Source organism: Rattus norvegicus, chromosome 16 (genome assembly GCF_021556685.1).
Source record: "Rattus norvegicus strain SHRSP/BbbUtx chromosome 16, alternate assembly SHRSP_T2T, whole genome shotgun sequence".
NCBI classification, from domain to species: domain Eukaryota; kingdom Metazoa; phylum Chordata; class Mammalia; order Rodentia; family Muridae; genus Rattus; species Rattus norvegicus.
The window spans coordinates 55325440-55352435 of record NC_141549.1 but is presented as its reverse complement, the minus strand read 5'-3'; the positions used below and the strand labels follow the sequence as shown (position 1 = coordinate 55352435).

At 43.6% G+C, this 26996-nt stretch overlaps 2 protein-coding genes across 16 annotated transcripts in view; one reads left to right on the top strand and one right to left on the bottom strand.

Moving 5' to 3' along the window:
* Erich1 (glutamate-rich 1) overlaps window positions 1-26996 on the bottom strand; it is a gene marked incomplete at its 5' end in the record, with an annotated part of 52793804 nt that overhangs the window by 28311928 nt on the left and 24454880 nt on the right.
* Window positions 1-26996, top strand: part of Fat1 (FAT atypical cadherin 1) — a 119035-nt gene that overhangs the window by 49430 nt on the left and 42609 nt on the right. For all 16 annotated transcript variants that reach the window (XM_087589252.1, XM_087589248.1, XM_087589243.1 and 13 more), the window contains 2 exon segments: window positions 4219-4533; window positions 24812-24873. In XM_087589252.1, coding sequence (XP_087445378.1) covers window positions 4219-4533; window positions 24812-24873 — 377 coding nt within the window.

The following is a 26996-nucleotide window of genomic DNA, read 5'->3' as shown; positions in this document are numbered from 1 at the left end:
TTTTAGAAATCACGTGATCTTTCTCTCCTAGGGATTTCAACAGATGCATATTTAAAGTCAGTTTCCATAGTGACATCTGGTGGTGGCTCTGCAATCCCAGGAAGCACGATGGGAATGATAAATACTGTTAGCTAACGGTTTCAGATTTCCAGCTTTTTTCTCAGATTGTCCAGCTTATTAGCAGCCTTTTTTGGAAAATGTCTTCATTGTATTCTCGAGGTTAGAAAGTTGGGCACTTAGGCTTCTGCGATTCTCCATTAAAGTAAAGGAACAATTCCTGATTATATCACACTGCTGGGCAACCCATAGTACAGGCATGTCTGAGCTGTCCTCTGTGTCTGTCTGGTCATGCTGTGTGGCTCCCACATTCCTCACAAGATAAGAATCTCGTGATTTCCTCGTTCCTTCTCAATTTTTACTGGATTTTTCCTTCTCCATCTGGCTAGAAGGAATTCTCTAGAAGGCACGGTTGGCCTCTTCCTCTTGACACCCTGGCCTTATCTGTCCTCTCATTGCATATGGTCACTGCTGTCTGAAAGGTGAAAGAGAGCCAGGCGTGGTGCTGTGTACCTATAATCCCAGCTCCAGATTCTGTCTCATGGCCACCACTCTGACTCTGTTTTAAGAGCAAGGAAATGAAAGATGAGAAATTATAACTAGCAACAGACAGATCTGGAGGGGAAAAATGCAACAGGTTGTTGAAGACAGGATGCAATCTAGAAGACTATAAGGATATTCGTTTTCATGTGTTAAACAAATCCTTTAGGAATCCCCAGGAAGAACAGGTTTGTAACTTCTTGTTAAAAAAAAGTCATTACTGGTTATCAGCAGTTGAAAGTTGGCTCACAGGCAAGAGAATCAAGGAGAAGAGGAGTGGAATTCTAAGAATGAGTACAACTGTCTGATTTACACCCAGTGATGGCTTGAAGGCGTCAGTTTTATTTGCAGTGTTTCCCTGTGTTGGTGGTAACTGTATTGGTTATAGGAGTAAGTACGCAGGGGGACTCAAAGAATAAACATTATTTCTAGTCATAGTTCTGGATGGCTGGCAGTGGAGTATTTTAGAGATGTGGCTTTCTGTAAAGAAAGGGCTGGTTATGGTCTATCTCTGACCCCATAACTTTATGCCGTAGTAAAGTGAGCATCTCACTCCTTAATCTTAATCTTAATCTTAATCTCTTAATTAATATTTGATACAGCATGGTTCTCAACCTTTCTTTATACCCAGCTGTATTCTCTGGCCATAGCTAGGAGTTCTTGGGAGGGGTTCACATTAAGAGGGACATGACCTTTGCTCTGCTCAGTTGATTGGATGGGAGAACAATTAGAACAATTAGAACAGTTCTAAGATGAGACTAGGAAAAAAAATGTGAGGGAAAGTAAAGCACCTGTCGTCCGTCACAGCACACTTGCGTTTCATGTCTTCCTCTTAAAGCCGTTGTATTTGAATGGATATGTGACCTTCACCTGAATATTGACATTCACAAAGTATGGGGGTTATGAAGCCTGTCCAGTCCTCAGAGTGATCACATGAAGTTCTTTGACCCTCCAGTCATCGTGCTCAGAATAGACTAGCCAGGAGCTGTGCTGCCACCGGATCCCAATGCTCTGCCCTTCGCTGGGGCCCTGGGAATGCCCCTCCTGTCTGAGGTCTTCCTCCTGAAGTGGAGACAATAGCATCACTAGTCGAGGCCTGTCAGCAAGGACGCAGCAGGGCAACGCAGGGCTACCACGGTGTGTGGGGGAGAGTGAATCAGAACGAATGGTGTATAGAATTGTCACTGCTTTATGAGCTTATGGCTGTTACATTGAGAGGCCTACAAATAAAAAAAAAGGTAGCAGCATGAAATATTTGATGGTTAGAAGTGAGAGGCAGGCAGGGGGTAAAACCACCATGTGTCTTGTCTGCTTGAAATTTTCTAATAATACTTCACTTGTCCAGTGGATTTAATTGCATTTTAATGGAGTGGCAGCACGGGAGAGTAAGAAGCATCTGTGCCTTCCCTTTGTTAATATGTAATCCGTGAAGTGGGAAACAGCCCGAGTCTCCGTCTTCCTTGGGTAGCGTGATGGCTTGCAGTGAACAAGGGGAAATAGAAAAGATGTATTTGTTCAAGATGCAAATGGTTTAGCATTTACTAACTTGGTGCACTGTGGAATATATAGAGATTGCGTTTGGGTGAGAGGAAAGGGGGAATCATTTTGGGTGTAATCAATTGTTAATCAAATGTGCTTGTAATCATTCGTTTTAATATAGTTCACTTTACATCTGGTTATTCATTACACGGTGACTTTTTCTGATATCGCACACCCAAATAAGCAAGGATTTAAACTTAAGTTATCCCAAATACAAGGACTTTATTTTTTTTTTCCGGAGCTGGGGACCGAACTAAATCCCCAACCCTACAAGGACTTTATTAACCAGAGTTAATAACAATGTGTTGCATCTGAAAATTTGATGAGTATTAAGTATTCTCCTCCCCCCTTACACACACACACACAAACACACACACACACACACACACACACACACACACACACACACGGGAGGGAGTATCTACAGGCAGAGGTAATGTAGAGTAGCTCAACTGAGCCATTCTACAGCATACCCACATTTCAGAGTGTTGTGTTGCATACAGTTAAAGGGTTTATTTGATAATTTAAGTGCATAATATGGGTTAGTGATTAAAATAAATACTCTTCCTGTTGAGCATAGGGGACCTTGGGTTTGTACTTCTGCATCAGATGGGGAACCTTGGTGATTGTGAGGGTGGAGGAGTTCTGAAGTGTAGTCAGGTGCATGGTGTTGAACAGCGAAGGTGTCATCAGTGCACAATGATCAATCATTCTGGGAGCCAAAAGGCAAGACTGCGCCCCTAAATGAAAGGCCAAATTTGCTTAAGAGAGTTCACATTTCCACTTCTAATCATTTGGTTGGGAGGATTCTGGAGTGGAAGTTTTAATAAGTTTCTGCAACTGGGCAAAAATACACCAATCCTATTGAGCCCCTCTCAGTGGTTATGTGCTTCCTGTCTTCCCAGTTCTCTGAGTAAAAACTGTGTCCTCAGTAGAATTGGGTCTTAACGGAAGACTGTATCCGAGCTCCAGCCAGGACAGTTGGGCAGTTTATTCAAGGGCGTAGTTGCTGTGTTTTATAGGAGGAACCAGAAACATCCGGAGCAGCTAGGAAAGAGAGACCCTTGGAGCGTAACTGGGAGAATTTATGTTTTTATAACACACTGGTTGTCTGTTTGCTGAAGATGCTTAAAGATGTTAAGAGGTTTAACATGTAAGACACCTGAGCAGTATCTTATGCTAGACTCGCACATTTTTCCTATTTTTTCCTTTAGCTTTTTTCTTTCTTTTCTTTTCCTTCCTTCCTCCCTCCCTCCCTCCCTCCTTCCCTCCTTCCTTCCTTCCTTCCTTCCTCCCTCCCTCCCTCCCTCCCTCCCTCCCTCCCTCCCTCCCTCCCTCCTTCTTCCCTCCATCCCTCCCTCCCTCCTTCCTCCCTTCCTCCCTTCCTCCCTTCTTTCTTTTAAAGGTTTGGGTAGCCTCACTTAGATATCTAGAGGAATGTTACTGCTAGTCTCTGTCCCTGGGCGGAGGCTTACAGAGTGCGACTGAAGCCGTGGAGCTGAGCCCTCGCTCTGGTTTGCCTTTGGTTTCCTGCCTTATCTCTCTGAAACTCAACACTTACCAGCCAGCCATAAACTTCATCTTTGGAAGGGTATTAGGCCATGAGATGATCTCTTAGTGCCCATGCCCTGGGTTACTTTCAGATTTAGATCATAGATTTTCTGTTTGTTTGTTTTTTCCTTTTTGGTTTTTCAAGACAAGGTCTCACTATGTATCCCTGGCTGTCTTTGTAGACCAGGCTGGCCTTGAACTCACAGAGATCTATGTGTATGTCTTTAATCCCAGTTTATATCATAGCTTTTTTTTAACGTGGTCTGCTTGACACTAGTAATTGTAAATGCTTATATAGTCTATATAATATGCTACATATGTAACCTTTTCATAGGTGTTAACTCCTTTATTCAGCCACTAAGGAGCAGTCAGTTATATCCATCCCATAGACAGGGAAACCAAACCGAGGCACAAAAACTTGCTGAAGTTCATGCATCCCGTGACACATAAGCCCCCAGCAAAGTAGCTATTCTCAGACGCAAGTGGTATCTTGTGCTTGTGTTAACGTTCTTCTTTGGTTGCTTCTTTCAGGTGTCATAGAGACCTCAGATCGACTGGACCGAGAGTCGACTTCCCACTACTGGCTCACCGTCTACGCCACAGATCAGGGTGTGGTGCCTCTGTCATCCTTCATAGAGGTCTACATAGAGGTTGAGGATGTCAATGACAACGCACCACAGACATCAGAGCCTGTGTATTATCCTGAAATAATGGAGAATTCACCCAAGGATGTATCTGTGGTCCAGATTGAGGCATTTGACCCGGATTCCAGCTCCAGTGACAAGCTGACGTACAGAATTACAAGTGGAAATCCCCAAGGGTTCTTCTCAATACACCCTAAAACAGGTGCGTTCATACGTTTAAATGGATTGCGTATGTGCGAGTACACTCTCCCAGTTGAGAGTTAGGACTTAGCATTTCCTTACTGACGGAGTTTCTTTGGTTTGACACCTCTTTTTTCTCTTCAGTTACTTGGAACAAGGTCTTATTTGTGGATGAAATGTAATCCAAACATGTGTGTACCTCCTTGGGCTTTCTAACATGTAGCTGGTCGATGATTTTTGCTTCATAGGAAAGCTTTGTGCCCTGGGTCTAAAGTAGTTATTATTTTATTTTAACAGTAGTTCAGTGATGATACAGTAATCCTAGAACAAATTTTACTACAAGTATCTGAATTTTTATAATGGCGGGGATATTTGTGTGTGTGTGGGGGGGGTTTATTAGATTTTTATTTAATACTTGATTACCTTGTAAGTACTGTTTTAAATTTTTTCCAGAGCTCTGACTGTGGGTAACAGGATCAGGGATAAACCACTTTAAGGTTGGAGTAATTGCATTGTTCTCCTCTCAAAGTCTGGGACACACACACACACACACACACACACACACCCAGGGCTGTTATGAGCATGTGCTCTCTTGTCGAGAACCTGACTGAGTTCAGCTCCCAGAACCCACTCTAAGTGGCTCTCAACTTTTTGTTGATTCAGGTCCAGGAGATCTCATGCCTCTGGTCTTTGTGGCACTTGTGCTCACAGATACAGCCTCCCACACGGAGGTGCGTATTTCTGTAATTTTAAAATGAGCCTGTGTGGCTGTCTGCTTTTTAGGAGCTGGACTCCACTGCCAGCAGCCTGTCTCCGTCCTGTGAGCCGTAGTCTCCGCTCTTCCATATTTAATGTTTTACTTTTTTCTTGTTTCTTACCCCCCCCCACACACACACACACAAATTGATGATGGACGTAGTTACTATTTGTATAGTGAGCACAGAGCTCCTGTCTTTGCTATGAAACCTTTCCACGTTGAGTGCAGAGCAATTCGATTTATTATTATTTTTCAGTTAAAACAGCAGCTACTGTATGACCCTGAAAAAAGTTTACTTGTAGGGAAACGAAATGGCTTAGCCCATCAGTTACTGAAAATTGTATGTGTTTTCTCGCATCTGTGCTGGTAGAGTCTGATGAACCTGGCCGTCTAGAGAGCACGGTTTATGTAGCCATTCTTAGACCTCTCTCACCCCAGCTTTGACTGTTAGAAAGCTCCAACCTTTATCTTTGTTACCGTTCCTTCTCCTCATCTCATTATTTCTTACTTTGTTTCACTGAACTTTAAAAAAAAATAAAGCAAATCACCTGAGTTCTGAGTTCCTATAGGAATGGAGGCCACACGGGTGTGCTGCTCTTGGGCTCCTGAACAATGTGTTTAAGGCTGGTGATGGGACTTGGCAACCAAGTATTTGCCTAACGTATGTGAAGCCCTAGGTTTTATCCTTAGTGTGTGTGTGTGTGTGTGTCTGTGTGTGTGTGTGAGTGTGTGTGTGAGTGTGTGTGTGTGTGTGTGAGTGTGTGTGTGAGTGTGTGTGTGTGAGTGTGTGTGTCTGTGTGTGTGTGAGTGTGTGTGAGAGTGTGTGTGTGTGTGTGTGTGTGTGTGTGTGTGTGTGTGTGTAGGGGGAGTAAATTGTTAGTTTGTAAAACTTGACAGCGTATTTCAGCCCGCCATTATAAATACTTTCCTTTAGTAGTTGAGGGACCTCAACATTTATTTTGAACGCTTCATCATAATTTGCTTGTTTGTTTGGGAATAAACAGCCTACCTTTGGGACACAAATTCTAGGCTAGCTGGATTCTTAGAGAAGTAACCGTTAATCAAAACAGATTGAGCCTTGAAGAACTGAAGTATATAGAAGAGAATGTGTAGGATCCGAGAGCGGTCTCTGCCCAGGAGCATTGAAGGTGGCATGGTGAACTGGGAGCTGAGAAGTGAACCCATGCTGGATTCAGGTAGCCTCTAGCCGAGGGCCTGAAGTGGGATATGTACTGGTTTTGAGGTACAGGCGATAATTAGGTCCCACTGTTGCTGTGACGTTAAATGAAAAGTATCCAAAAACTAAGAGTCAGAAATTCAAAGCATGATGCCTGCTGTAAGAGAAGAAAGGTGTACGTTTAAAATAATTTCGGAGGAGCTTTAGAGTCCAGACAGCATGCCTGAACGGAAGGGGTAGCCCTTGTATGGAAAGAGAGAAGTAAAAGCTCTGAGGTGAAAACTGTAGAATACTAGGTATCCTTAGTTTTATATATATTATAGGCAACAAAATTTATGTTGTATATATTATACATATAATACAATCTGTAGTACATATATTATATTATGTAGTACATATATTATATATATTTATGTTGTATATATTATACATATAATACAATCTACAGTAAAAATAAACTAGTCTGTTTAAAACTGCTTACCTCAAAAATGTTGCCCTTCTATGCCTTCCATCCCTCTTAAGTCCCCTGTGAAGGGACATGGGAGCAAGCAGTGTCTGAGCAAATACTACAGCTCCGGGCAGAATAAATAGGAGGAAGAAAGTTTAAACTGTCTAGGCTAGGTCTCAGGAGTAGTGACACCCAGTGTCGTGCCCTGTGGAGCAAGCCCTGGTCCAGCCTTGCCTTCTCTTTGAGTCTCTCTGCTGTGCGTCTTGGGAAGGGATTCCTGAAGACTTTGGTACCATCTCTTATCTTCTGTGTGAATGCCCACCTCGAGGAGTTCACAGTGAGCTCTCACCCCCTGTATGCTGCTGGGAAGATGGCAGGAGAGACTGCATCTCCGAGTGGGTTGTTTTAACAGCTTGAAGGCAGACAGGAGTAGAGGCCGACTGTAGTGTACGGGGCTAGCTGCTGAGAGGCATGTTGCAAACTCTGGTTAGTGGAGAGTTTCACCAACCACCCAGTCCTTAAAGATCCAAAAATAACCACGCTTTAGCAACCATACTGTTAAGAAACTATAGTAAGTACGGTGATGTGTGTCTCCAACTCAGCAGAAGGTCTAAAGCTTGATCCCCAGGGCCCAAGGGACATCAGTAAACGCCTCAGCCCTTGAGACCGTAGAGCAGACACCGAGTTGTAAGAGGTGGTTTGTTAAAATAGAGGCTGGACTGTGGGAGCCGATGAAAGACTATCTGAAAGAAGAAAGCTCTTGTGACTTACTGACCCGGAACACCACCTGGAGACCTTAAATCAGGGTCCTTAGTAATTAATGACTGAAGGAGGAAAATCACTGGGCTGGAACTCAGAGATGTGGCCATAGTTCAGCTTTCTTCCTGGGACCGTGGAGGAACAGACATTAGGGCGGGAGGCTTTAGGATTAGAGATGAGCGACTGACACTCTTATTAAGGTCCTCCCGGGTTCCTCAGAGTTTTTGTGGAATATGTGTCACAGCCTGTTTTTTTTCTTTTTTTCTTTTCTTTTCTTTTCTTTCTTGCATGTTTCAGCTACTTGTTTGATGTATATATGACAAACAAGATTTTAGTGGATTTATACAGCTCTTATATTTCTTTTGAGTAAACAAGCGTAAGGCACAGTGTACGTTCGCTCCCCGGGGATTGTTGTATATCGGGCAGACTACAGAAAGCCTAATGTTTAAAGTGTGACGGATCATGGGAGGGCGTGCGTGAAGCAGCCTGACAGCCTGTAGTGAAGGTGTTTGCAGTAACTGGAGTCAGACTGATGGTGGGGGGCAGTCAGGAAGTAGAAGGCCCTGGAAGAGCTGCTGGGTTGATTTTTTGAAGACGGGGGGAGGCAGGTAGAGTAATTAAGATTCCAAGAGACAGACTTAGGTGAGTGGGTGACAGGCTGGCCACTTGACTGCTGGCTAAGGACTGAAGATAGTGTTTATGTAGCTTTTATGAATAAGGAGTCCTGTTCCAGAATCTGCATAAAGTCCTTAGAACATTTGTATAGACTTAAATACTTACTCGCGGTCATTTTGTAAATGAAGAAAGCCTCCCAATACTTTTTTTGTCGACAAGAATATATTTTTTAAAATAAGCTTTCTGGAATGGAGATCAGTAATTTTTTAAAGTTTGGTCTCCAAGCAGCAGGCTTGAATGGACTTCTTTTTTTGGTATCTTCCAGTGTTTAATTATGGTTCTGAGGCTGTCTTGCTTCAACTCAGGCAGTTGCTGGTATACTAATTATAACATGTAGGGCTTGATGAGGTTTCTCTTTTAGAGCACAGGCAAAAGGCTTAACGCATTTTCCTTTCCTAACATAGACTCTTTGGCTAACAGAGTAAATTTTAGTAACCTTTTTGTTCGGTTATATTCAGTATCAGTTAGGGTCAGTTTGCGTCTTTCAACGTAAACTGTGCCTTTGCTCAAGGCAAGAGAGAGGCAGGAACACAGATATTTTATTGTTTGGGGCCTTGACACCGCCTGCTCACGCAAAGAGAAGCATCGTGGCTCTGTGGTATGCCAAGGACAGAGGAGGAGCCCCAGACAAAAGAGAGCAGTGTGAGCCTTACACACTTCACTCTCCTCTGCTCACCCTAGGAAACTGACTCCACCTGTAATCGGCTTGGAGGAGTGATACACAATTTACAGTTGCCCGATAATTTTGAAGGTTATGCTTGAAGCATGTGCCTGCTTCAGAAAAGACTAAGTCTTATTCTATCTTCCGAGATTTGGATACAGTGTAAATCTTTTTCATTTTAAAAGCTCCCTTGAGGTATAATTAGTATGAAGTAAATCCACATTTGTCCAGACCCAGGAACGAACCATCACCGAGTCAGGCAGTGAGCTATCTGTGTTCTAAAGAATTGCTGCCTGGGTTTTTATAGTCCGGCTCTGTGTCCCCATCCCTCGGTGACCCTGGTGTTCCTTGTCACTCTATTAGTTATATATAAATTTGCCCTCAGAACTTCATAAATGGGCTGACATGGTGTAAACTTTTGAGGGGAAAGGTTTAACACTCAGTGTGTTTGAGATTCACGCCCACTGCAGTTCTGTGTGAGCCTTGGTCCCTTTTTTATAGTCCTTATGTAGATACAGTTTATCCGTTTAGTGACTGATGGGCTTTTATTAACATTTAACTGTTACTGTGTTTGGTTGCAGGAAATAATACTGCCATTAAAATGTAGTCTTCAGGAGGTCATGAAGGGCCATTTCTCAGGGTTTTCGTGTAGGAATGAATATTCTGAAAACCTTCGAGACAGACAGCTCATCCAGAGTCTCTTCCCCCTTTTTATCTTTGCCTAACATCTAGTACCTTGTGGGGTGTTACTTTGTCTCTGGTATCTTTAAGTATAATCTGGCCCCTTGATAGAGATATAGAAGTTTGGTTATTGCTTTTTTTCTGAATCTTAAAAATGTTTCTTTAATTTTAGATATGCAATACATATGTGTATAGTCTTCCCTCACAAAGCTTCATTAAAGGAGTGCTGGATAATTCCAACTAAGATATGTGTGTGTTTAAATAATAAAAATTGAAATTGTTGATTAATTTTAGATATAAATTTATTAATATCATAGGTTTCTGGAGCTGGTAGTTTAAAAAAAAAACAGATTAAAGTTCACTTTGTCCCTTTAAACTATACCATTGAGGATGCCCAGAATATCTGTCCTCAAGTTCTGCCTAGTCTGTGTTCCTTGTAATGACAGTAAAAGACTTGCATTCTGTGCCTAAGAACACCAAGACTTGTGAAGTCTGCACACAGTGCAGGCCTGGTGGTCACATCCCTTCTGGATTGTAACACTGACTTCATCAAGTAGATGAGTCTCATCATGCAGGACTCAGAGGGCACAGAAAGGTTCCCAGCGAGAACTTTCACTTTGACACAGAGTCCTTGATTCCTGTTCTTAGTGTCCTAACTGTGTGTTCTTTTTCGGTATTGGTGCTCTGGCTTCTGGAGCCTCTGGGCCTGGGCATGGAGAATGGCAGAGCAGTTGCCTTTCACAGGCAAACTAACGCTCTTAGTTTGGGTTTCCATTGCTGTGATGAAGCGTCGGGACCAAAAGGTAACTTGGGAAGGAAAGGGTTTCGTTCACCCAGCAGTTCTAGATAACAGTTCTTCACCAAAAGCAGTGAGGGCAGGAGCTGATGCAGAGGCCATGGAGGGGTGCTGTTTGCTCTTTATGGCTTGCCTAACCTGCTTTCTTAGAGAACCCAGGACAGGACTGGCTCCCTCCGCAATGGGCTGGGCCCGCCCCATCAATCACAAATTAAGAAAATGACCTTCAGGATTTTCTACAGCCTGATCTTATGGAGGCATCGTCTCAATTGAGGCTCCTCTCTGAGGACTCTAGCTTGTGTGAAATTGACATAAAAACCAACCAACCCTGAGCCCATGCTCATAACCCCTCCTCTGTCATGCAGACCCACCCTTATCACCTTGGCCTGTCCCTTAACTGTAGTCTTCCCAGTGTGCTCTGAGCAGCTAGATGTTATCTAAGCCACCCATCCAAACCCCGAGTTCCTGGATTTCACCGTTTTTGTCTTAAGGAGGACAGCAGTAAAAGGCTTGGCCATGCTTTCTCGGCATGCTGTCTGCCTCTTGTCCCAGTGTTTAGGGACCGTGCAATGGGCCAAAAGTAAAAGACTCAATCTTTTGGGCTTTCCGCACTGAATAATAATCCAGCCTGTATTTCCAAGCACAGAGGCAACTGCTTCTGAGGCAACTGCTTCTATTTCTTTTCACTCCTAGGTAAGCAAGGCGAAATAGTCTAGAGAAATCCCTTTAGGATAGTGATTGATGGACCCAGCAAATTATTGACTACAGATGTGCATCCCTCCGCCTTTCCCTGGCCCTTTCATGGGCTCTCAGCTCCTAGTAAATATGTTACTGTTTTACTAATTTTCAACCATTGCTGTCTGGAAAGAAACCTATGAAGAATTATATTTTGTGACCATGCTGGATTAGAAAGCATGCTTGTGTAGCAGGCACAAGCTTGCTTTGGTTTGTGGATGTATCAGCAGGTTTGTTTTAAGTCCCTTGATGAGCTGAATCATGCATTTCTGTCCACTTGAGATTTACAAATGGTTTTGACATTGGAGGGGGGTTTGTTTCTCCCCACTTTTGGGCAGTAATGGGGATTGAACCCAAAGACCCACCTCTGCTAAGCAAACGTTCCACCACTGAGCCGTATGCCCAGTCGCCTTGGATCAGTAGTTAGAATACGGGTCAGTGGTTAGAACACCTTAGACTCTTCTAATGCCGCTGGGGCTGTTTCTTGTGCATCTGTCGTCTTTGAGAGCCGGACTTCAAGAGACAGCCAAAGAGAGAGCAGCAAAGTCTGGTTTTTCTTCCTCTTTTCTAATTTTTCTGTTGTTTACTTACACTAACTGGCCCTGCTGCAGTCTCTTAGCCTCGTTTTAACCCTGTATTGCGAGCGCACGCTACACTCTTCTCCCTCTGACTGTGCTTTGTATTTTGCAATCAACTTTGACCCACTTAAATCCTTTAAATCTTCATGGGGACCTTGAGAGAAGGGTAGAGAGACTCCAAACACTTGACTTGCATTTTCCTTGCTTTACAAATAATTACATGACTTCAGAGAGGTCAAGACCACCCAGGGCCCAAGCCACAGGCATGAATTTCCTCACTGCTGCTTCTGGGTACTGTGTCTTGGATGTGCGAGTGTGGTTTTGCAGTGGTTATTATGTATCTTAGAGAATGCTGTGTCATAGAATACTTGCTTTTCGTCTGATACTGTTTCTGTGGGTCTTTTCACATTACTAACCACAATGCTCTTAAATGATCTTAGAGCCTTAGCCATGCGGCCATTAACTGTGCTGTAGGAGTTACTTACTGACCATTTTGTATAAAAGGCCGGGAAAGGTTTTAGGTAGTCTGTTCAGTGTCTGTCACATCCACTTAGCTCAGAATTAGTTGCACAGTGGAGCAGGCTCAGTGATCTAAGGAACTTTCAAGTTTGTTACAGCCTTCACTATTGCAAACTGTGTCCAACCATTCACAGTTTAAAGTTCATACAAGTTGAACAGTAGTCCTCTGCCCTGGGTGTGTTACACTAACAGTGGAAATACTTCAGGTGTTGATTTTTTTTCTCTTTTTTTCTTGAAATGGGGCAGCAGCTTTCTAGATTTGTAAACTCTGAAAGAAAAGATCCAAGTTTCCCTATTCCTGCCAACAAGAGTGCATAGACGGACTGAGTGTTGCTTTTCCAGGGGCATAGTCATTTCAATTACAACAATTAGAATATGCGTTATTAAAAGTATGTTTTTGAGACTTAGCAAGTTCATGGTAGATGTTTAGAAGTAGGCAGTAAACTACTAATTAGTTCTTTTCTCCTTTAAGAAATAAATCATTTCTCACTTGAAGATAAAAGATGCCTAAGTTTTTGATATTTTTGTCCTTGTACTGCCAGTGTATCTTATTAAAAACAGCTAGCGTTGCAAATGCCAGCTCCCCTGGTTGGCTCTTGGTTCTTGGGGGACTTTTACTATTTCCTCCCTCCCCTGTTCTTTTCATGACCTTGTCTGGGACTGAGTTGTTCATATTCAAAGGACTACATTATAAATTTGTGCTTTTTAGAGAACAGCAATATACAAGGGCCTCTTATTTCCTTGTTTAGAGTAAAGCATTTCATAAAGAACTGTCTATGTTGGATATAAGGGACGATGTGATTGTTCAACAGATTACAGGAAGATTTAGTGGAGATAGAATATTTACATTTAGTAATTTACAAATCACAAAATATTACAGTGGCCAATAGGCACACGGAGCACCTAACGTGTTCTAGCTGCAAGCTTCTTTAATAGATGAGTCTTGTATTACTGTGTAATGAGGCAATAAGAAAAGGGGATTTTATTGTGGCTGGAAAGGAGACCTAACAAGTACAATAGGAAGTAGCTACAGCTGCGAACAACTTCCGAGGGTTTCCGGTAACATTTGATAGCTCGAGAAAGGAAGGAAGTGGAGGGCCATTCACACCACAATGGCAGGAATTCATTAACAACAAAACTCCACCCACCCACCCCCAAAAGTTACCTGCATGCATTTTTAACAACTGCAGGCTTTTTTAACTGCAGATTTTTTAAAAAAATTTTTTTCTTACACTAGCTTTTCTTTTTTAATGAAATGTATTCTCTCTAAAGTCTAAAAAATCAGATTTTATTGCCTACCTTTTCTGGTGCATTTTTCTTTCCATCAAATCTGTTTTTATGGACTCCTTAGGATCAATTGGATCCAGGAGAATCCTGCTTTTCTAGTTTACTGAACATCGGTGACTACAATTACACATTAAGATTTTGTACTTAAAATGCTTAAGCTGAGCTTTGCTGGTATTAACCTTACAGTAGGTTGAGTACCTTTCTTCCCTCCCTCCCTCCCTCCTTCCACTGTGTAACTTATGCAGAATACTAAAAACAATTAATTCACACTGAAATTGCTTTGCCTTCTGATCTTGTGTTTTTGAAACCACTAATTTCCAGCAGGAAACAGCTTGTAAGGCAGATGTAAAAGCAGAAGAGAAGCCGGTGAAACTGACCTCGGCCACTCCTTGTGTGGCGACCGTTTGATTAATTTTATTAGTGTTTTCTGCGGACCTCCGAAAGTTCTAGTTAAATGAATTCCGAGCTTCGTTCCAGCCTTGACAGGCTATGAATAGAATTCCATTTTTGGCTCCGAGCCTAATCCTGCTGGCACCAGTGCCGCGGTGACAAACAATAGCTGCTCAGATGGCCACAACTGCCAAAGATCTCCCAGCCAACTGTAGTTAGAACCGGTCTCAGAGCACGACCTCTGTGAAGGCAGTGCGTGCTGCGGAGGCTCTGAGGTCCAGATGGAAGCTCTATGAGAGTGACAGCCATAGGGAGAGTTGAGCATTCGTGTCTGCCTATGATGCCCCCCGCGTCTCCAGCATGGGAAGAGGGAGAAGTGTTGTCCTGTCTCCCTGTCGGTCTGAGCGAAGCAAGGGTTCTGACTTTTCATTGTTGGTTCTGATCTTGCCTGTTGCTTGGTTCTGTCCCTGGAGCCAGTCCTCAAGGGCCAGGACCTTTCTGTATCCAGTTATTGTATCCATGACGGAACCAAGCACAGCGCTGACTGTGGGAATGCTACCCAATTCCTGCTTTCCAGTTCACTGGTAATGGGTTTTAAAACTCAGCAGTTGGAATGCTTCTGCTTTTCCCGTGCCTTCTTTTGCATCCGTTGCTTATCTTCTGTCGTCTGTCTGTCCTCCGCCCTCTATGGTCTTCATAGCTGCTACAGATGTCTTCGGTCTGAGACTTGTTTTTTATTTCATCAGAGCTGTTACAAATCCGCAGACTAGAGTGTTCATGGAGAAGGTAATCACACAGTCACATGTTACATGGTGTTTTGGATTGTCTCCTGTATTGATATCTCACAATACTTTTAATATGTCGTTTTAAAACATGGTGATTTATTTCCCTTGAGACCATAGTTTCTGAGTTCCTGTGGCAGCACAACTAACACTAAGTGTATCCTAACCTTGTGTCATAGAGACAAGAAGGAACTTGCTTAGTAGTCTGGGGTTTGAGTTGCTTGATGTTCCAGCTAGAACAATGTCTTTAAATGCTGCTATTTTATTCTGATAGCTGACATTATTTTTGAAGTAAAAAAAAAAAAATGGTGTCAGTGTAGGAGAGGAACAGAGAGATGGCTAAAATGAAAACGATAGATTTGTGAATGCAGGGAGAGGGAATGTCATTTCTGACGAGAGAGGATGCATTGTCCTGTTGGTTTTGGAGATACTGTCTTGATCACTCTCCTCGATCCTTCTGTGCCCCTGCCTGTTGCCTTTGAGGTGAACTCCTGAGAACGTAGAAGAGTTGTTTCGACTCTATGCTTCGTGTATAAAGCTGTGGATTTTAAAAGGGTAATCATTTCCCAGGGCGACTATAACAGATCAGGACAAAACGGATAAAGCCTGCAGCTAGGTGTCTGCAGGTGACTCTCTGAAGTCACTCTGACTTTGGCACGTCACTTGAAATCGTGTCTCTGCCTGTGGGACCTTCTCGCCTGTGCCCTCAGTCTCATAGCTCCTCTTGAGAGGCCACTTGTGATTGGATTCAGACCCTTCCCGAAGTCAGGATGCTGTCATCTGCAGGTTCTTCGTTCCAGTTTCAGAGACTTCATTCTAGGGAGGCCACGTTTCCGTGTTCCAGGCTAGATGGACCTTTCAGCTGGGGATGGCTGTTCAACTCAACAGAGAAGGCATTTACCCCAAATAAAGAGAAATGTGCTGTGAGGTAGACACTTATAGTGCTTTGAATCTGGCCTCTATGGTGGGAAAATCCTTTTCATGTAACTCGTGCTTCCTTAGGGTTTAACAAACATAGGGTAGCACTTTTGGCAAGAGGATTCTGGGAGACGTTTACGTCATTCCGAGAAACAGCCCTCTAGGTGGCTCTTTGGACACTCTTCCAGTATTTTCTACAGGGTTGTTTCTCAACTACTCCATCATGACTCATGTTATATTGTTTCTATTTCAGTGGTAGCTTAAAGAAGTAAATATAGTATGGCTGGCAGTAATTTTTATAATGACTAAAACAAAACTATTGAAGTAAGAAAATAGAGGAGGATTTATCTTGTTTTGTTTCATTTAGCCTAAAAATGATTATTGTGGTCTACACCGAGATCACCAGAGAACCTTCCCGAGTTCGCTCGTGCTCTGACACCCATACAGCCTGGGACCTGTGGCTCCATCGTGGTACCTGAGACCCATTACATTCACTACACACATTTGAAAAGTACTAGAGTGCTCGGAGCTGCCCCAACCCCTACTTCGGTTGGAGTTCAGTTCTTAGTCAGGGTTTCTGTTCCTGCACAAACATCATGACCAAGAAGCAAGATGGGGAGAAAGGGTTTATTCAACTTACACTTCCACATTGCTGTTCATCACCAAAGGAAGTCAGGACTGGAACTCACATAGGGCAGGAAGGAGGAACTGATGCAGAGGCCATGGAGGGATGCTGCTTTCTGGCTTGCTCAGCTTGACTCTCTTATAGAACCCAGACTACTGGCCCAGGGATGGTACCACCAACAATGGACCCTCCCGCCTTGATCACTACTTGAGAAAATGCCTTACAGCTGGGTCTCGTGGAGGCATTTCCTCAACTGAGGCTCCTTTCTCTGTGACAACTCAAGCTGTGTCAAGTTGACAATAAAACCAGTACAGTTCTGCTGCTTATTGTTGAGCACGGCCATTGACGGTCACTTTACCTTCCCTGGGCCTCATTTTGTCTAATAACAGTCTCAGATAAGGTTTTTTTGTTTGTTTGTTTGTTTGTTTTCGTTTTTGTTTTTTGAGTTGGGATTTCTCTGTTTAACTCTGGTTGTCCTGGAACTCAATTTGTAGACCAGGCTGACCTTGAACTCACAGGTATTTGCCCACTTCTGCCTCCTGAGTACTGTGACTAAAGTACGTGCCACCACTACCTGGGTGGGAATTTTAAAACACTCTCCAATTCTAGGAAATTTGGTTTGTGTGGTTCGACATTATTTTGAAATACAATTCATTTCCTTCCAAGTTGTTTTAACTTACTAGAAAAAGGTGTCTACAGTTTGCCACTGTGGTGGTTTAAAAACATAAAAAGTAGGACTGGAAAGATGGCTCAGTGGTTAAGAGCACTGGCTGCTCTTTAAGAAGTTGTGAATTCAATTCCCAGCAATCACATGATGGCTTACAAATATATATATATATGTGTGTGTGTGTGTGTGTGTGTGTGTGTGTGTTACCTGATGTCTTTCCTGGTGTACATGAAGGCAGCATACTTGTATACATAAAATATATGTATATATTTTATTTATATATCTGTAAGTTTTATTTGTTTGTCAATGGTTGCATAGTTCAGGCTTTAGAAAAACTGTATTGGACTCTTTTCAATCTAAAATTAATTTTCACCCAGTAAATTATTCTCCTACATCTTTTGCTTTGAGCTTTAAAGTATTTTTAAGGCTAAAGTTTCAAGTAAAGTATTTGTTGAAAGTTGAGGATCTCTGCCATAAAGAATTGTGTAATAGATGAAATGAAACGCCCTTTGTGCCCCCTCTCAGCCTCTTCCTGGACCACTTCCCTCCTTTCTCTTTTGACACATTTGCTTTGTAAATATTTCCACATCCTTTTTGTGCAGGCATGTAGCATTTATCCCCGAGGCTCGCAGTAATGTTTGCCTTTTTATTCCTGTAGTTCTTTGTCTAAAAGGTGCTCTGCCACCCAGGCTTTACACCCTACCCTGTGGCTTTCCTGAGGCTGATTATTTTGATTTTCCTTAATGTTTCTGATTCTTAGAATGCTTAGCCTAGAACCGAGGGAAGCACTCATTTATTGTGCTAAAAAGGAAGCAGGGCGTGGTGGGTCGCACCTGTAAAGCCAAGATTCTGGAGGCTGAGGCAAAGGGACACACACACACACACACACACACACACACACACACACACACTGCTGCTTTCCCCATCTCCAACTCAGCTTTTCTTACGTTAAGACAACCCTTGAGTGGAGCCTAATGTGGAGCCCATACAAGTATAAACAGCCTGATTACATATTTGGAAAACGGGGGTAGGGGGAAGCATGGAATTTCTTGAGTTCATATGTAATTCCACAGGTCACTGCACCATTTCTAGGTCAGCAAGTCAAAGGCCTTGAGTTAGGGACCAGTCAGGGCCCTCAGGTTTGGAATTTGCAAGCATTCTGTTGAGTCACTAAGAGAGGCGCCTTCCTGGTTTTTGGCCTAATCAAGCACAGCTGTTAAGAGGCAGAGCCTGGGCCCCCGGGGCAGCTGTAGACGTGATCTGGAGGTCGCTAAGTCTTAGCCTGATTGCTTATGAGGTCTTCTGAGTTGCCTGGAGCTGTCTTTAACTGGGACAAACCTGCTGAAGAAGTTTGTATCTTTACCAAAATCTTGGTTCGTATAATGCCTAGTGGTCAGAGTGCAGCTCCCTCAGCCACCTTTGTAATAAAGCAGCTGCAGTGCCATGGTAACAGCCGTGCTGGTCCCCTGAATGCCATGATATAACAGCCTTGCTGGTCCCCCCGAATGCCACGGCAACAGCCTTGCTGGTCCCTTAGGTGTGACTTGCTTACAGGCACCAGGAAAGGATCTGTGGTAGCTGTCAGTCAAGAAGTCATGTCTTTTGGCCATTCTACAGCTTCCCTTATTTATTTTTTGAAAGCAAACATGAAAGGGAGCTTGCACCGGAAGAGCCACCATAGACTTGACATAGTTAACATTAGGTAAATGCATAGACTCCTCGCCTCTGATCTGTCTTACCATCGAGGGCATGAGCTTTGTGCCTCTTTTAGAGGACATGTTTGGGGAGGCCGTTTTGACAAATCCATTGAGTAATAATGCAAGCATGGCCACTGCCTGTCAACTCAGTTTTCACCTTTAAGCCATCAGAAAAGCCATCAAATGCAGGAAGTGTGTGTTCATAGACAAACTAAGGCTCAGGAGTCGGGTTGGACACAAAGGTGTGGTTTTTAGGTATCGGGCAAAGCTATAAAGTAACGATGGTAAGCTAGGGTTCTTCATCTCCGGCTGAGTCCTGTGAGCCGAGCACTGTGGCCGGGCTATGAGCATTGGAGCACGGGGAGGGGTGGCTCCCACGCCAGAACATTGGGAAACCTTGTGTTTGAAAGGCAGATGTTTATAGGACTTGGATTTGGATAACAGACGTAGTCACCGTTGAGTCAAATCTTTAGATTTTTAACCATAGACGTATTTTGAGTATTGTAGATCATATACTGAGTATTGTAGTACATGTTGGCATGTACTTTGAAGTGAGAGGCCATTTAAAGGAGCAGAAATGACCAGAGCCTTTTTAAGTTATTTAAATTCAGTCTGAAAAACCCACCTCAGTTAGCCTGGCCACATTCCAGCTGCTCAGTGGCTGGGTGCAGCTAGAAGCTACTGTGTCGGGCCATGCGAATTCCAGGGAATTCCAGGCTAAGAGAAACTGCTTCAGGTGTGGCTTTGTAAGGCAGTGCTTTCCAAAGAAGTGGAAAGGGAAGTAAGTAAGATTAGGTGACACCCTGCCCCCACCCCATAACCTTCTGCCACCTGCCTTAAGTCGCTACCTTTTCCTGTTTTTCTTAAAGTAGGACAACAGGGAAATGGTCAAGAATCAGTTTCCTGCCATGCCGGTTTCAGCAGGCGATGGCACACATGCAGGACCTTGTCCTGTCATTTTACAGTTTTTAAATTTCACCTCCTACAGATCTCTAGAACTTGGCTCTTCATTGCCGCTGGACCTTAGTCTTACTCAGAAATCCTGGGTTTGCATCCTGTGGCTGGTCTCTTGTTTGTGATGCTGTCTTAACTAACTACCCTCCTTCCTTCCTTCCTTCCTTCCTCCCTCCCTCCCTCCCTCCCTCCCTTCCTCCCCTCCTTCCTTCTTTGTTTCTTCAAGAGCCTGGGTTTCCTTTTGTTCCCTGTGAGACTCTGCGTGCATGCATGTGTATCTGCATGTGTGCGTGTCTGTCTGTCTGTCTGTGTCACAGGTGTGTGCTGGTTCACTCGCTTGGGCAGGTCCATGTGGAGTTTAATGGAGACTGTCATCGAGTGTCTTCTCATTTTTAACCCTTTACTTGCTTTCTACTTTTAAGGCAGGGCCTTATACTGAGGCTAGGGCTCACAATTTTTTCTAGACTGCCTGGCTAGCAATTCCTGGGGATCTGCCGGTCCCTGTTCCTCCACTGCTTCAGGCGTGCCAGAATGCCAGTTTTTATGTGGGTTTTGGCAGTATGAGTCGCTTTGCCCACAGAGCCATCCCTCCAGGCCTGGTTTCCTTTTAAAATGCAGGCACTGATGGTCTGAGTTGTTAAACTCCCAACTTCCTGAGCAACTTTAGATTTTTAACCACAGACGTATTTTGGTTATTGTAGATCATATATTTATTGTAGCACATGACATGAGAGGCCATTTAAAATTGTTTTGAAAAAGAATTCATCTTCGGAATCGGTAGAAATGGAGATATTAGCTGGTACATAATGTATTTAAAGATCAAAACATAGTCCCTGAACAATTAGTAAGGCCTACAGTCATTTGTATGATGATTACTTGCTATATCAGCTTGCCTTACAGAGCAGGCTATCCCCGAACCTGGGTGGATTTAAAGAACAAAAAGGTCATAATTTAGTTAGGCCTCTCGGCATTGTTGGCCCTCTACTGACTTGAGTGGTGAGCTGTCAGGTGGCTTAGTTAGGGCTGGTCGGTCTTGGATGGAGAAGCTTCCATGTTTGGTGCTTGGCTGTGTGAACGACAGGGATGACTGCAACTTGTAATTGATTAGCCAACCAGAGTCCGGTGCGCTAACTTTAGAGCTCTCATCAGCCCGCACAGCTCTTACTTGTATCAAGTTCTAGTTTCCACCCTTTTGTCTCCGTGGCAAGCATGACACTGTTAGTCACACCTGGGGTCTGAGTGGACAGGACAAAGCCGTTGAAGCAGCAGCAGCAGCTCCATCTAGTCGCCCTGGGATAGGTGCCTGTGCATGCCGTCTACCTCTTGTAGGATGTCCTGAATTAAAGAGTTTAAAGCAAGGTTAACATCGAAGAATTATAGCGAATCTAACGTTCTGCCTTAACTTTCTAACCGTGGGGCGTTGATGTGAAAGACCACAAGTGACTTTTCAAAGGTGATGGTAAGTTTTGGTAAGGTTTGGCATGCTCCTTTAGTCTTGCTTACCCTTACGAGGTAAATTTGTAGATGCTAATTAGTTTGAAGGTAGGAAACCTACCTTCAGCCTGCCCTGTAGGATTTGTGTAGAGGATATATTGTTTTTTTTTCTAGAGCAAGGAAGGAACACTTCTAGTCTTTGTCTCCTTTCTTCTATTTTTAGCTTCAGGGTGCTTGCAGTAAATGACAGTGGACGCGCGGAGCCACCTCCTGCGCCTGTGCGTGCGCCTGCGCGTGCACCTGCTCTTGGCTTTATCTTCTCCTTTAGTTTCTGACTGACTTTTTGACCCACCGGAATGAATAGTGATTAATCGTGGCCATTTCCCCTTTTAAGTTTTGCTGAAGTCACAGTTAAGACTTTACAAAGAGTCGAAATACCATAAACACAGTAATTTATGTGTTCGATGGGAAGTTTAAAAAAAATCGTCATCTGGGTCCCTGGGATCTTGTTAATGAATTACCAGCGACCTCCGAGAAAAATTAACTTCCTTTTAGCTCAGACACCTGACTGACCATTGTGCCCTTTCTATTAAAGTGTGTGTCTTTCTGGGATTCGGGGGAAAACATGGCATACGTATACATTTTTTTAAAAAGAGATGTATAATGCTTTTCCTTGGGAGATTTAATGGCCAGCTCAGATATTGACACTTACAAGGCTAGTTAGCCAGTGAATGTCGTTTTGAAGCAGGTGTTCGTCCAGTGGGGAGGGGGCTGGGCGGGCATCAGCAGGAAGGAGACAGGCAGGCAGGCTGATGAAGTATAAACACAGAACAAGGGCACAGGCCAGGTTGGGCTAGCACCCCAGGGCGTTGTCCTCTCTGTGCTTCATAAAGTATAGCCTGTGAAGGTGGGACACGCCCTAGAGAAGCACTGGCTTTCCTCCCTGCTGCTCTAAGGACTTGGACTTTCTCTTTAGAGTTCATTTTGTATGAAAATTCTGTAGTAAACCCTACTGCACTCCTCTCAGACAAAGGCACCTCTCCTCACACTTCTCCTCACATCTCTCCTCAGACCCAAGCACAGCCTGTGCTGGTGAAGGCTTCCGAGATAGCCATAGAAACCACTGATAGAACTCTTTTGGTGGGAGGGTTGTGACTCTAGGAAAGCTTGGAATTATCATGTACATTGTCTACAAAAAAAAAATATGAAGCACACAGTTTCTTACAGGACCTTGTTGTGGGGTTATATTCTACATTTGGATCACTGCTTTGAAGTGGACATCCCTGGGTGAGAGGCATGACCCACGTATGCCTTGTCCCTCACTGGGTCATTAGCCCTAGGGAACTTAACAGGCTCGGTTTAAAGTGAGAGGGGATGGGAGTTCATTTAAGTAGGTCTTGCAGTTCATTGCACATAAATGGAATCTCTGTTGTCCTGTGCTACTGTGGTGGTGGTGGTGGTGGTGGTGGTGGTGGTGGGAGGCAGGTGGGTAAGGGGATGGAGGGGGGGGTGTTAACAGGAAGCCTGGAGGTTGTTCAAGTAGTTCTAAACTGAAACCTGAAAAGGATCTGGTCAAGTAACTTGGTCTGTCTTGAATTGGTAATGCAGACGTTAAATCCTTTATTAGCACTTTGATGTAAGTGAAGTGTTCATGGAAAATTTCCTGGGTGTTCTTGGTGAAAGCCTGAGTACCAGACAGAAGTTCTTCTTGTGAGCAAGCCAAGCCATTCCCCATGCCGTCTAACCAATTAATGGTGGTGACTATTATGAGAGCATTAGGACAATTAGGTGAAACAAATAAAAGTGATTTCCTATCTTTTTCAGCCATTTTAAACCCAGAGTTGTTTGGGAGTGGGGGATGGCTGGTGAGCCTTTCCTGGAATAGAGGACTATTGAAAGGGAAGCTCTGTGTCACATTGGGCAGTGCTGTCCTGTTGTCCAAGACCAGAAGCATCTTCCCTGAGCTCCAGTCTGTAGGTAGAGTTTGGGAAAAAGCCTAGTGTCCAGCAGTAACGTAGTCTTCTAGTTTTTTGAAAGGCCAGTTGGAAGGTCGAAGTTATCTGAGTAGTTATTTAAGAACAAGAAGCATCACATTAATAAAAATATACATCTGGTATTTACAGCCTTAGAGAAAACATTTTATAATAGCCTTTAACTGCTTCTGGGAAAGTAGTTAGGGATATGGAAGGAATTTAATTATGAGGAAAGCCGGTTTCCTTTTTAAAGCGAATTTTCATTTGATCTTTGAGAATTTTCTATAGCATGATTTGATCATATTCATCTCTCTCCCCTCCGCCCTTCTAGTTTCACATTCTCATTTAAAAGAAAAAAAAATGTCCTACCAAGTCCAATTTATATTCCCATAAGCTTATAGTGTGTGGGACCAAACTCCGGAGAATTATCTGCTCATACAGACTCACACTCTCAAAGGAAGCTCACTTGGCCACCCCTGGAAGCCATTAAGTCAGTAGCTCCATGGTAAGCAGCAGGACCTTGGGAGTTTCATCCTGCAGTGTCACCTGGCCCGGTCGTGTTCACACAGCCCCAGCTGCAAAGCTGGTTGCTGAATTACTGAGCTATTTTCCGGGCAGTACTGGAGTACTGGAGAAGGATGGACCAGCACCCATCCGGCTGAGCGAACTTCACCCGAATGAAATCAGATCTAGCGGGTTCTTACACCGCTCCAGCGCGCCTGACGCTGCAGGTGCTAACTGTACCGAGTGATTTAGTGCAGTGTTTCTCAACCCAAGGTTGCCACCCGTCTGGGGAGTCCAGTGACCCTTTCACAGACCTATCTTAGGACCATCAGAAGACACAGAAATCTGCATTGTAGTTGTTAACAGCAGCAAAATGATGGTTATGAAATAGCAACAAAAATGATTTTATGATTCGGGTTCGCCACGGCATGAGGAACTGTGTTAACGGGTCGCAGGATTAGGAAGGTGGAGAACTGCTGCTTTCCTGGTTAGTGGAGCTCACTTTAGCCGAGCATCCAAATACATTTTAACAACTTCGGCAGTCTCCTTGCTCGTGGTGTATATTGACAGTTCAAGAGACATTAAGGTGAAAGTTAAAGAGAGAGATTGGTGTTTTATTCTAGTTTGATAATATAATCAGAGAAATGGGGCTTCAGGGCCAGCATCGTTTTCTTAATCTCTTATTGTAAATTAACTGACTTGTTGAAGCAACATTACCTGAAACATTTTATCTCTTTTTTAATTATAATTCTTCATTTGAAGATAGATGACCAGAAGATAGTAAGTTATAGGTTTCTTTCTTTTAAAAAAAGATTTATTTTAGGTATATAAATACACCGTAGCTGTCCTCAGACATAACACAAGAGGGTGTCAGATCCCACTTACAGAGTGTGGTTGCTGGGAATTGAACTCAGGACCTCTGGAAGAGCAGCCAGTGCTCTTAAACGCTGAGCCATCTCTCCAGCCCAAGTTATAGGTTTCTAACGCTTCCTTTTTAGCATAGTTATGGAACTGTACTCCTCATCTTATCTCTGGAGCAGGTATTAGAGACACAGGTAAAGATTAAGTTCTGGATAACTTCACTTTGCCTTTAAAATTTTATTCTGACAAAATGTCTTAAGACCAAATGTCTTATGTCATAATAGTTCTGTCCTTTGTCTGGTGTTCCCAAGAAGCATTAGGGCAAGAAAGTACACAGCATTCCTGCAGCTTCTAGGTAAAATAATCAGACATGTTGATGGATGGTATTCTGTTAGGATCAATAAATGTCCCCTGTTTTCCAGGTCTCATCACAACCACATCGAGGAAGCTGGACCGAGAGCAGCAGGATGAACACATTCTGGAAGTAAGTTTTCCTTTATTTCTAATTGCTTTTAAAGCATTTAAGTCGTAAACACCGCGAGAGCACCTCCACTCCTGTCGTCCGCCGTTCATAGCTGCTAATGCTTCATTATGAACCCCCTCCCCCACCTCGATCCATCCTCAGAGAAAAGGAACTCAGTCCTATGTACCTTTCTGAATTTTGTACTTCATTACACGCACCCCTCACACAGACTGACAAATACTTTGGTGACCAAAGGCATTTGAGTTTTATTACAGAAGTGATATTTTTCTCTTACCTTCCCTAGACTTCTCCCGGTTATGCCTTTTAGATGTATCTGTAGATCAGGCCTAACTGTTTAAACTGTGTGCGTTTATTTCCAGGTGGTTTTGCACTCACTTAAAGCCTTGCATTGCTCATGGAGTGGTGCACTTGCATTTATTTGTAACCTAAAGACGTTTTTCTAAAAAGTATCAAAAGTAAAAGAAGGTGGGAGTTGAATGAACATTTCCTCTTTCTAAATATTTTGGTTAATTTAAGATGTTTCTGCACTAACTCGTTTACCCCGTTTTGGTTGGAAGCCAATAGTTTGCAGAATGAAGGTGTGTGTGTGTGTGTGTGTGTGTGTGTGTGTGTGTGTGTGTGTGTGTGTGTGTTTGTTGGGGTTGGGGGGAGGTGGTTTGAAGGAGACAGGTAGCTCGTGGCATGGAGATGAACGGGGGCAGCCACCTTCAGAGACAGGGCACAGCAGAGGAAGCCCGTGCTTCCGAGAACATTTCTCTAAAGTTCACTAGCAGAGCATAGGGTCAGGTGCTTTTGTTGTTTGTGAGCCGACCGTGTGACACATCCAAACTCTTGAACAGTGTGGTTTGTAGAGAAAATTCTAAACGATGACTTGCAATTTCTTTTTAAACAAAACTTACTCCTGCTGTCTATTCAATTTCATCTCTGGTCAAAATAGCCTACGTCATTAGTAAAACACTTCTTTTTAAGCCTGCATGTGCATGTGCCCGCATGCACACGCATAGGCTAGCAGTTGGCTTCAGAGCCCCCGTGTCTTGCTAACAGTAATTCCGACTGGAATTGAGTTTTCATTTACAGATCGTGTGGCTCCCTTGAATTCATTTTCTTCATTACAGAGCAGGGCTTTGAATTTTCATTCAGTTACTACAGAAATTGACCCAAGGAAGGTATGGATGGATACCAAAGAGAGAAAGCACGGGGATGTGCCAAGATTCATTCTCAGGTGACTGCACGCTCCCCTGGTCACCCCATCCCTCTGGTTGTAACTTCAGGTTTCACAGCAGTTCTATACTTAGTGTAGAGTCCCGTTTCACAGGGAGTGTCAGAAGCAGCCCTAAGACACATAAGTGTGGAGGTAAATATTAAAAAAAAAAGGCGGAAACTTTTATCCCGCACTACCACCAACCAGTACCTGTAGGGCCACGTGGCACTGAGGGGTATCTTGCACTCTCTCTAGTGCCGGCACCTATGGGACTGCATGGCACTGCCGGGTACTTTATCTCAGCAGCTCCACGATGCCCCCAAGTACTCTTTGACCCAGGTGGTCTGCGGGCCATCCACGCTGGTCTCTAGTGATAGTTCGGGCACCCATGGGGCCAAATGGAACTTACCATAGCTTATCTCTGATTAGTATGTCTCCTGGCAGCTCTCTGCTATCTGCGAACTCTCTGATCCCAGCCACCCAGTAAAATCAAGACTCAACAAACTGCAACCCAACAATCAGATTTACCTGTTAAATTCTCAATCCATAATCCATCCACACAGTAAACTCACAACCAATTGAGAACGACATAAACATCTCACCTACATAAGACAAATTGACCTGTAGAAATGCATCCTTTAAGAAATATTCATAACAACCTGTGTCTATGTAGAGATGCATGGTGAGGATCATTTACGTCTGCCTACATGTTGTTGTTTTTTCCTTTCTGCCTCTCCCTTTCCTTCTAAAACCTCTGTTCCTTCTCATCCAATGACAGGCCCCGTCTTACCTTGTGTCTGCCTTCACCTGCATAGCAACATCAACCTACACATAAGGCTTTGCAGACAGTGCTAAGGCATTGACGGGAAAGATGGGGAGGCACTTGTGCACATGCCGTGTGTGTGTGTGTGTGTGTGTGTGT